The 12,382-nt window shown below is 35.7% G+C and overlaps 1 protein-coding gene across 4 annotated transcripts in view; it reads right to left on the bottom strand.

Annotated features, from left to right (window-relative positions):
• The window catches only part of abr (ABR activator of RhoGEF and GTPase), a 208,009-nt gene that overhangs the window by 90,422 nt on the left and 105,205 nt on the right, over window positions 1–12,382 (bottom strand). For 3 of the 4 annotated variants that reach the window (XM_059549969.1, XM_059549970.1, XM_059549971.1), the window contains 2 exons: window positions 6,448–6,555; window positions 5,306–5,366 (listed from right to left, as the gene is read on the bottom strand). In XM_059549969.1, coding sequence (XP_059405952.1) covers window positions 5,306–5,366; window positions 6,448–6,555 — 169 coding nt within the window. Of the gene's footprint in view, window positions 1–4,870; window positions 5,252–5,305; window positions 5,367–6,447; window positions 6,556–12,382 lie in introns of those variants that run through there. The other variant, XM_059549972.1, reaches the window with a different exon arrangement.

Genomic DNA, 12,382 nt, shown 5'->3' with positions numbered 1-12,382 from the left:
CGCTGCGCTTGCGTCAGACTGTTGCTGGCTGGACATGATTTAATAGCGAGTTATTAAAACCGCGATAATCAAACACGGTTTTAATGATAATTCATTTTTAAACGATATTACTAACCTTCAGCACATTTTATCACGGTTATCGATAAAACCGGTTATCGTCCCATCCCTACGCTGAATCACGCATGCGCAGTATCATCAGCTCTCCTCTGTTCTCAAAACGGACACGTCCGAAAGAAACGGTTTTGGTTCAGTGTACTGATGACCCGAAAACCGATGCAACCGGTTCTTGACTCGAGAACGAGAAACACTCTAACCGGCACGTGCTGCAGTTCATAGCCTAATCAGCGGCTCTACTCGTGTTCATGTTCTGTTTACTACAAACTCAATTTGTGAATGTGTCATCATTAGCTATAAATACAGTACACATATTTCATAAATCATCCCTTATTCCTATTAAACAGAGTCTTTAGAGTTCTTAATTATTGTCAAACTTCCCTGAAACCCCCTCTGGCCTATTCATAATCTACAATATACAGATTAGAAACATTCATCTTAAAAAAATAAATAATAATAATAATAATAAAAATGTATATAGATATTTTATCACACTTTCCGAAATACTTTACACGCATGCGCAGTAGCATCAGTTCATCGGTTCTCAAATCGGACGCGTCCGAAAGAAACGGTTTTCGTTGAGTGTACTGGTGATCCGAAAACCGCTGCAACCGGTTCTTGACTCGAGAACGAGAATCAGCTCATCGGTTCTCAAATCGGACGCGTCCGACAGAAACGATTCTCAGTTCAGTGTACTGGTGATCCGAACACCAATGCAACCGGCTCTTGACTCGAGAACGAGAACTGCTCCAGCAGAGGGCGTGTTCGTTCGTCATCTGGCTCGGCTCGGTGTTCATCTTCAGTTCGGTCTACACAGCAGTTCAGTCAGTGTACTGTTTGAGTAAATGAATTACTCCGGGATATTGGTTTATTCTGACTCAGAGGGAGTGTCAGTCAAATCTTAAGTAATTTGTGGATTAATGCTTATTGGAGACGTGAACCGTTTCAAACGATTCAGTTCGATTTGGTGAATTGGTTCAACCAGTTCACTAAGAAGAGCCGGTTAAATTGAACGATTCGTTCACGAATCGGCCATCACTAGTATGTACAGCGTTTTCATTGCTTATTTTTTTTGTGTGTACTGCTTACACAAATGTAGCAAATACAGTCTTTATAAGCTTTCCATTGAAAAACAGCGATCTGTCGTCGATGCTTGAGGCTTAGATCTTTATAATGATACATAGTTTGTCAAGATTAAATTTTTCCTGTTTCATTTAATCTATTCATAATCACTGACACGTGTGAGTGGAGAGGCTTTGAGGACGAGGGCGTTCTGGTGCAGGTTAACAGGTTAAAATGCCTTTTTGGTGGCTTTTAGTCAGAAACCATAAAGAAAATATATTCAATATCGATACTCATTATAAATACTTGGTAAATTATCAGCCCAGCCGCTCCGGGAGAAACCATAGACTGTATAAAAACAGGTTCAAACTACTAGCACGTAATTTACGTCTCTATGATGGTTGGTTGATATTCCAGAAGGGAGGCTAGCCTCCTCTATGATGTTACTTTTCTCAGCACTCCTCAGCGCTGAAAGTGAACACTCGATGCTGATTGGTTCACCTGGCCTCCCCCTCCCCTTCCCCTTCTCTTTTACTTAGCGGTGTAATTACATCAGCAGATTCGCCACATTCGTGATAGAAAAGCGGAGCTTTCATGTAATGGTATTACCACTGTGAAATTACAAACAAAATTATATACATTCTGAGACATGAACTGAAATGAATAGTGAATTTTATTAAAATGAAATCGTCCTTATTTTCAACAAAAAATTTGGGGGAAAACTGTGCCTCCCCTGCCTCACCCGACGAGCCGCCACTGAAACCGACTAAATCAGTGAACGCGGGAAAATATAAATGCGCACCCGCAAAAGACTTGTATATGGGTGTGTGTAAGATGTTATTAAATAAGCTAGGTAAACGCCTGTATAAAACAAAGGTAAATGTTAAAATCGCTAACAGCGCAGACTACATCGGTGACAAAAGTAAATTGGTACGCAATAATATTTTTGGACACGATTTATTAATGACTCAGCATAATCTATATTAAAGAGAAAATAATCGCGTCATCCGATGTTTAATGTGAATTAAGTAAGCTTGACTTATGGAGTTCCACAACTACCGAAACACGTTGTTTTCTTGCACCGGACTGTGTGTGTGTGTCGGTGGTGGTGGTGAGGTAAAACGGGAGCAGGCAGTAGACCAAACCAATGTGAGGCAAAGCAGGGAGAACTCGAGATGTTTAAAACTTTTTTTGTTGTTGCTCCGTTTGCATTTGTATTGTTTTACTACTTACACAATTAGTTTAACTATATATCATTATATTATTTAAAATACACATATTTCAATTATATTTCAGGGGGGGACAACCCTCAGATAGGGGGGGGTCTGGACCCCCCCGACCCCCTCGCGATTTCCGCCTATGACCAGGCATGTAAAGCATAAACAAACTTAATATATGCACTTGGGGTCGAATGACTATTGATTTTTAATGTCGACTTTTATGTGATGAAAGTCGAGTCAAAGTCGACTAGTCGCTGATTTTAATGAACTAATAATTCTGGAGCTGAGACTCAAAAATCTTGTGCACAGCTATGGCATATGACACAGCGCTGCCCACGTGGCTATTGCTTCTATAATAGCAAATTTTTATAAGTTCTTTTGTCTTTGGGTCTTTATATTTCTCACAGATTTCTGCTAGTTCTAAATCAGATACAGATAAATTAGCACAGTAAATATTACATTCATATGAATAAGAGCTGCATGGCTAATCGTTAAAAGATCGCGATCTCAATTCAGAAACCCACACAATCTCATTTCTAAATGACAACAATTCCCAGAGTCTAATAAAACTTTGACAAAGTCTTACCGGATCTGTGTTCGCACTGCCACTGACACAGAGGGAGCAGTTATCATTTTTGGTTAAGAAACATCTTCACAAACTGGTAAAAATTGGTATATATTATATATACACTACCAGTCAAAAGTTTTTGAACCATTAAGATGTATATTGTTTTTTACACCAAGCCTGCATTTATTTGATCGAAAGTACAGCAAAAAAGTTACACTTTTGCTGTGCTAGGTACCCCAACAGAAGGGTACCAAAAAATGCTACAGTACAGTTCGCTATTTTGGTACCATTCACAACTTCTGACAGTGGAAACGGAAATAACTGCGTACTGTACTGTAATGTACTGAACCTTACTGCTCAGTGGAAACAAGCCAATACTCTACTGCTAGACTCTACTAGCTGATCGCAGGGGAAAACTGTGTAACAATCTTTAACTGTCTATTAAGGCCATGATATTTTATTAATTAGAAGGATTGCAAACTTGGTGCATTCTCCAAAACATTCTCTATGTCTCAAAACAATTATTACAAAAGAAACTATAAAATAAGATAAAACCAAATACAAAGCAAAGCGAAAACAAAACAAAAATTTTTGTTGATGTGTTTTTTGTATGCCACAAATTTTTCAGATTACAACAGTGTGCATTCATCTAATGTCACATTTCTCACATTTTCATGGGTTTCATTTGCTCCATTTCATCCCTTAAACCTTTACACTCTGACACGGACTTGGCTCCACTCTTTAGGGGGTTGATTACATCTGATTGGCTATAATTTGGTAGCTAAAAATCTGATTGCATGAGAGAGAAAGTGCACAGGAGATTACTGATCAATCAGTCACTACAGTGCTACCTATCAAGTTTTTATATTGGTAATCAAAACCATAATTGTTTATCATACTAACTGTATGCAAAATGGTTTCAAAATCAACAAAATGTATAGAACAATTTAGCATATCCTTAATACAATTGTAAATTAATACAATGAGGCCAAACTGGAAATAAGGCCATTTTGGTCTAAATGGCTGTTGAATTTTAGTAATTCAATACACCACAAAAGCACATTTTGGATGGTGCAAACTTTGCATTCAAAAAAGTGAATGTGTTCTTATTTTGAGTCACATTTTTATTTTTATCTTGTGTTGTTTTGTAGAGTTTGAACATGCAGACTTAATTCGTGATGCGTGTCTGTCAACACCAAAAGATATGGGATAAAATGATCCAAAAATAAAGCAATTTTAACGCTGTTTATCTTTACAGTACCCTGTTGTAAATAGATGTGCAAATTATTTTTGAGACGTGACCCAGCTGAGCACATTCTGACATAAACATCCATTGACCAATTAGAACAGGACGAACAGTTCCAGTTGTTCATTTGGAAGTTAAATTTTACTGTGTACCAGCTTGGTTTCAAACACATTTGAATGTTTCCATATGGATTTTACACATTCCTATCCATCAAACACTTTGCCAGAGCTTTGTCTTGTACATACTTAAGCAATACATTATGAGAAATTTTTTTATAAATACAGTCATGGCTAAAGGGCATTATCAGGAACAACACATGAAAAATTTAAGACATACATTTTCCTAAGACATTACTTTAAGCTTATATATCACGACATCCTCTGACAATCTGACAATTTAGTCGCTGAAATATCATCTAAGATTAATAACTAATGACATTAATAACATGATGCTTGAGGTCTTACAACTGCATTGAAATATCAGACATGCATAATTACAGACAAATGCACTGAAATTAGATCAAACGTGTTTACCAGCAGAACTAAGCTCTAGAATGGTTCAAAACCACAGACAGAAAATAATTTCTTGAACCAATCTGCATAACAATCACAAATGGAAAGTTATCCAGACTATCAAAGCCTTAAAATGCGGTATAGTTACCATAGGTGCAGTTACAACACAACCGGAGAACCAGCAGGACCTCCATGACAAACTTCCAGTGATCCTGCAGACTGCTCTCTCACTACTTCATCCTCATTTTTGCACCCCCTTTTATCCGTCCCTCACAAACACCACCAAGACAGAGAGAGAGCGAGAGAGAGAGAGAGAGACTCTTGCTCTCCAAACCACTCAGAATGAGCAAGCACGCACTCTTCCTCACACTCACACACATTTGAGTTGTGGATGCTGCATACACAAGGAGGAAGGATGTAGAGCTGAACTCATTCTTAAAGAGACACTGCTCGCAGTTCACTCATTCAAACATAACCATCCACTCTCTCAATGAACCGTCAATCATCACACATTTTACTGCATTGTAAATGCAGATCGCTCATGCATGTCACACACATCACTGATCAATAGATACGCTCTTACCCTCCATGGTGGCGGATGTGGGGCAGTCCTTGGATTCTTTAGGACCTTTAACTTTCAGATTCTGTTGACAGAGAAGATGCTCACTATAAATACACACAGACACAAGCACACACACATACAGAGCTCATGGCTGGCTCAGGCAGCAGAATGTGAAGAATACTTCCTGTATGGAATAATGAAGAGAAATGTGATGGTGAAGGCTTCTTGTGTATGTGTGTGTGTATGAGCAAATGCACCAAGCTGATGATTATAACTAGACCTACATTCAGTGATGTAAATGCCTTACAATAATGTTGCTATGCAGATGTCCTGAGAAGTTTTAGCCCATTGCTATGTGGTTGCTAGGGTGTTGCAAGGTCAAAAGGGTCCACCTCCCATGATATATTGGGGGGTTAAGATATGGCTGGATGGTTCCAATGTAAGATTTTTACCCTTTTAATCATCTGTCAAACAAGTCTGAGGCATCAAAATATGACGCAGATGCAGGACACGATGCGAGCATTTTAATAGTTAGAGTTGGGGGGTTGTTCAAATAAGTATGAGAGATAGTAATAGCGAAACAAACACCACTTATATTGTAATGGATGTGTTACATGTATATAATGGATATCTGAATGTTTTGAAGAGCTTAATGCTGTTTTCTGATGTTTCAGAAGCTTTAATCAGTGTTTATTATAGAATGTATGAATGAATTAATTTTTTTAAAAAGTAAACATTCAAAATCATAATTTCTTAATGTCAAATTTGTAAATTAATGGGGATGCCACAAAAATTAATAAAAATGTCCTCGAAATTTAAGGTATGGTTTGAACGAATCAGTTGAGGAAATGATTCAATGACACATTCTTAAAGACGGTCACATTTTTAATTGTTTAGCCATTTTGAAATCTGAATAAATGGTAGTTTTAGTTTCATATTTAAAAGTAATCTATCATCTATTTGTTCCATCATTTCATATCTATATTCAAAATGTTAGACACAGATTTTCATTCACATTGGGGAAAACTTAATACTGATCATTTGACTAAACAACGGACAATTCTGGACCATTTCAAACATTAGCTCCTCATTAGTGAAGGATGTACTGCAGACAGTAATGATCAGGCCTATAGTGGCGGGTGGTAGGAGGCAGATAAGCTCACCTCAGAGATCTTCTGAAACTGGCTGTTGGCCTGGCTGCATTTCTCTGCCGTCTCCACTGCCCTTTTATAGTTGTCCACAAAGGCTTTGTACACACCGAGCTGACTGGCCTAAGAAACAAGCAGCGAAAATCTGTGTTAAATGCAGTACAAATACACAGACAGAAAGAGAAAGGTGGTGGTACGGGAAAACCACAGAGAAGAGGAGGAAAAGATTGGAAAAACTAGAAGCAGAAGACAGAAGGATGAAAAAGACTGAAAAATGGCAATGCTGAAACATTAATTTCATCTGTAGGCCTCTTAGAAAATTCATCAAAGTGTGTTCACAGTGGACGCTTTCTGCTGAAGTGAGTTCATCCTCAGGATAAGACATGAGATACAGACAACAGAGCTTCTGCTGAGAACTCTGGAGACTGAAAGACTGAGACGGGGAGTTTAAAGCAGACTTCATCACACCACTTCAGATCATTTGCTGTAATAGCAGTCAGAGGAACATGAAGAACTGTTATGAATCCCATACAGAGTGAAGCACAACCATCCTGGGGCCTGAAATTAAAGCACAAAGTTTGTCATTTCTTCAGTACTAGCATCGTCAAAAGGTATTGAGCAAAAAAAAAAAAAAAAAAAAAAAAATACTACTACTAATAATAATTTGTTAAAACTGCCCTATCTGCCTTGGGCCAGCAATCAGCAAGTTTTGCCCCAAAGTCAGGATGATCTAACAGAGGAATGTTTTGATGTTAACTAGCCAAAAATTAACTGTGTTTCAAATCCAGATGGCTGTGAGCTTATATCAGTATAATGAGTATTTAGCCTGCCTGTAAAATCTTGTAAAACTTGTCATTTTCAATACTGTTCCATAGCTCTCTTATCAAGGCTTTTTTAAAATTATCATTAATATTATTTTTTTATTTATTTGACAAGTTTACAAACAGTACAAAATAACCAGCACTTAAAAAAAAAAAAAACTGTAGAGATTAAAAAACACAATAAAAGCCATTGGTTTATTTCCATTGCGGTCCTCACTGTTAATATAAAGGACAGAGACTATGTACAGAAGTCCATAAGAAATAAAAAACAATATCTCCTAACCAAACATTATATAAAAAAATATATATATATTCCCTTTATTGACACTCCATGCAAAACATAGTTTTTCCCCATCAAACTTTTAAATTTACAAGGACAAATTAAAATTCCTTCCCCTAAGAAAGTTGTTGTTTCACCCTATGAAAGTAATTTTCTAAATAACCTGGAACCACATTATTTATAAAAAATGTTAAAAAAAAAAAAAATGTGTCATTGCCATTTAAAAAAAACACTCTTTTCCACAGTTAACAAACCCAAATCCTTAAAACACTGACTACACAAATGCGTTTGAGAATGAATTCTAAAATTATTCTAACTAATTTGTTTTAAGCCTTTTGTAATTTATCTTTCATAACCTGGAAACAACTACTACACTAGAAAGAGGTAGCAATCAAAATGGGGTTGAATCAAGGCCCCTGAAAACAATTTTAAGGAATGAACATCCATTAGTCGACTTGCCTCGCCAAAAACCTAACTTTACAACGTTTTCATTAATACCTTTTTATCCATAAAATCACGTTAATTTATTATCTATTAAACAACCTAAATAATTTGCTAATTTTTTTGACTCCATTATATCATTAATCTTAACCAAAAAAAGTGTCATCCTTATTTAATTCTATTCTAGAAGCAAAGAGAATGACTTCAGTTTTACCTATATGTAGATAATGTTTATTGTCTAGAAACCATTTGGACATCTCTTGTAACAGCAAACTCATTGTTTTCTCCAGGACTCTTTTATCTTGATGAAATACTAAAATTGCTCCATCATCAGCATAAAGAAAAGGTTCCACTGAACATGCTGCTTTAAGAAAATGTATATATAAGAGAAAAAAGAAGGGACCTAAAATACTCCCTTGAGGAACTCCACAATTGATTGATAAAGAACCAGAAAATATACCCTTAACATCAATCCTCTGACTTTTGTCATCAAGATAGGACTAAACTCCCCTCTAGCAGTACACTAAACTGTATATATTATGGAAGTACATTACACTATTTAATTTAAAGATAGTAAAAAACACAAGCATAACAACTGGTAAATTAATTTTATTATTTGATGTAATATTTCTGCTCTGAAAATGTGGAAAATATAGTTTCACTTCAAACTATTGTTTTCTATCACCAAAACTCATTTGATTTAAAACATCCCAAATATAATTTTTTAAGTTAAAAGCTGTAGTTTTTATTTTTCAGATGTGTTTGGTTTTTTTTTAAGCCAGATGCCGGTATCTTAAACAGCAGTTTGGCAATTGGCAGATACAGTATAAAGCTGATATATACAGATATATACACATGTGACCCTGGACCACAAAACAACAGGATAAATAAAAATTTTTTTGTAACTTATACATCATCTGAAAGCTGAATAAATAAGCTTGTTAGGATAGGATAATATTTGGTCAAGATACAACTATTTGACTAATTAATTTTACTTTGTTGGATCAGCAGCTATGCTAATGATGTCTCTATTTGTTTCTGTTTTGCCACGGGATTTACATCCCGTCTGGATCCAGAACACCTGAGAAGAGATGATGCTGACCCCTCAGAGGACCTCAGATGATGCTAACCCTGAATCAACAAACAGAACTAACAAATATTGCTACAAGTGTGACTGCATCATATAATAATTATCAATTATTAATAATATTAATAATGTTCATCGTCTGGCTGACTACGTCTTGTATTAATTTTTCTAAAAATCCTGTCATACGTACACAAACTGACAGTCACCACTTATAAGCTACATCATTTTCTGTAAAGTTGCTTTGTAACGATTTGTATTGTAAAAGTGCTATAAAAATAAACTTGAATTGAATTGAATTGAATTTGAAAGTCTGGGATCTGAGGCTGCAAAATGAGCAATGCATATTACAAAACAAAAATTATGTTTTGATATATTTACGGTATGAAATTAACAAAATATCTTTATGGAACATGATTTTTACTTAATGATTACTTAATGATTTTTGTCATAAAAGTAAAATTGGATCATTTTGATCCATACAATGTATTGTTGGCTATTGCTACAAAAATACTCATCCTACTTATTACTGGTTTTGTGCTCCAGGGCCACATATTATATTAAACTATCTAATTTAAAGATAGTAAATAACATAATCATAACAACTGCTGCAATTAACTTTATTATTTGATACATAATGAATTAAATTATGTATTCTTAAAGACTAGACAACACATAGAGTATACAGTACAAAGTGATTATGACATAGATATTACATGGCAGCCAACTGGATCTAATAGATCTAACATTGTGGAATTTAATATAAAGGCAATGGCGATATATTCCTTAACCACTTCAGATTTAACAAAGCAAAAAGATCGAAATCATTCAAAAACACCACTGTCATTCAAACTCTAACTTGACCTCTAGCTCGCTCTTTCTTCTTTCTATTGTCTTATGATCCATCTTCTCTGTGGTGATTCCTGACTTGTGTAAGGTAATGGATTGCTGTATATTTGTGCCCTGAAGTGAGAACTGCATGATGAGACCCTGTGTTCTCAATCTCCATCACAGCATGCTCTTCTCTCCCGCTGATTGAGAGAAGTCTGAAACACAACACATCACACGGACATGCTGTCGTCACCTAGCAACCCCGCATGAAACGCTCTGACTCTTCACCAAGCGTGTCCACAGACGTGCGCTGATACGCACGCACAAGTCACAAAGACGAAGTCAAGAGAGAAACATTTGTGGGAAGAGAAGTGCAGAGCTAATGAGTGGGGGAGTGAGAAAGAAAGAAAGAAAGAAAGAGTGAAGGGTGACTAATAGAGAGAAACTCTGCCTCTCTCCAATCCAATCCATCTGGATTTGCTCATCCTAAACATTTCCTTCTGTTCAAAAACAAAACTTTTTTCTTCTCGTCTCTTTTAGTCTTATTCTTTTGTGCTTCTTTTCCTCTTCACTAAATTTCCAGAGCAATAGGGAGTCTGTAATTACTCCATCTGCTAACTCAACCACTGTCACAATGTTTTACTAATCGTCTGTCTGTGTGTGTGTGTGTGTGTGTGTGTGTGTGTGTGTGTGTGTGTGTGTGTGTGTGTGTGTGTGTGTGTGTGTGTGTGTGTGTGTGTGCGTGTATCTGTTTGTGGAGAAAAATCTTTAGAAAAGTCCTGTTTCATAACCTCCTGCCATCTGCTGTTTGGTTCAAGAGATAAATGAAGTGTAACCTGTGATGAAAATCCATCCAGAGTGGAACACAGTGAATTTAACAGCACAAGATAACTTGCATTTACAATGCATTCTTTATTGTTTTGTTGTTTATGTAAAATTTAGCGGTATAATAAATGAGATTTTTGTTTGAGTTGTAATGTTTTATGCCATGTATTTTTTTTATATTGGTACTAATAAATAAGATTTATCAACTTATACTTGCATTGATTTTGTGTTAAACAGTGGACAAAATGATTGAATAATTTTTACTAGAATATTTTTTAGTCCATAAACATTTGAAATCTGCTTAGCAACAATAGTTTTGGGGCCTTACATGCTTCCCCTAACTGGAAGGGGAAATCACATTTACAAGTCATGCAGAAAATACTTAATTTTTGAAATATACATCAAATATTGTCAAAAGGATTGAAAATATTCAGACACATATTCTATATCACTCAGCTTTACTACACAAAAGACCAGAATGTTGTGGGCCACTTAACTTTTAACTCTACGGAAATCACCTGTTGTTCACATATCAAGACCCTTAGTAATTGTTATGTGAATATGCATAATTCATTTAGCTCTGAGTTACTGTAGTAGAGTATAGTACTGTATATTCCTGGTCCTATTTAACTCATATGCTTGAAGTAATTGAGATTTTTTTTTAAGAAATGTAACATTTTTTCTTCATCATTTCATAACAGATTTCCATTTAAAAATAAATGCTGTTCTTATGAATGTTCAGTTCATCCGAGAAAAAGAAAATGGGGAAAAAATGGATCACAGTTTCCACTGTATTTTGCTCAAATAAATGTAGCCTGTGTCAGCATTCCATAAGAGACTGTGAAAAAAAAATCTTACCCAACCCAAGCTTTTGAATGGTAGTGCATTTTAAATCTTGATTTTCCCAACATTCAGCACAGAAAATGTAAAAAACTGAACATCCATTAATGTCATTCAATTGAAAATAAATTGAGAATAAACAACAAGATTAATAAAATATTTAAATGCAGTTTGAAGAGAGAGCTAACTCCAGCAATGTGCTCCATCTAGAGTCCGTCAATGAGACACGCAATAGCCCACACCTAGACAGCTTTTCAGTCATCATAAACATGTGGCTTCTCTAGTTTCATGCAAACACATGCACAGTCTGCAAACACACAGGCCTAAATAATGCTGAGTGTTTCATTTTCATCTGGCACTACTTAGACATCTTCTCTCTGCTGTTTCTTTGAGTCTCAACAGATCCTCTTCTATCTTTCAACTCTCAGAGAAAGATGATTCTTATCAAGTGCATTTATGTAGTCTGGCAAAGTGTCTTCTAGATATGAGCCAAACAGTACATGCCCATATAAAGAGAGATCAATATATAATGCAAGAGTCTCAAAGAAGGTTTAAAAAGTAAAGGCTGAACCCAGTGTTCAAGTAAAAAGCACACTGTATGACTGACTCAAATCTTTACATATGAAATAAGCATTACATGAGGAAATCAAATATTTTTACTATAATATTTGTGCATTTACTATAACAGCCGCCAAGACTAATATGATGATTTGTTGCATATTAAGGCTCATTCACACCAAGCATGATGACTATAAAGATAATGATAAAGATAAAGTTCTAAAAATTTTTCTCAATATTAAAGAATAGGAGAGTCCACACTACAACTAT

This window comes from Carassius carassius, chromosome 5 (assembly GCF_963082965.1).
Source record: "Carassius carassius chromosome 5, fCarCar2.1, whole genome shotgun sequence".
Classification (NCBI taxonomy): domain Eukaryota; kingdom Metazoa; phylum Chordata; class Actinopteri; order Cypriniformes; family Cyprinidae; genus Carassius; species Carassius carassius.
This window is presented reverse-complemented; position numbering and strand designations above follow the sequence as displayed.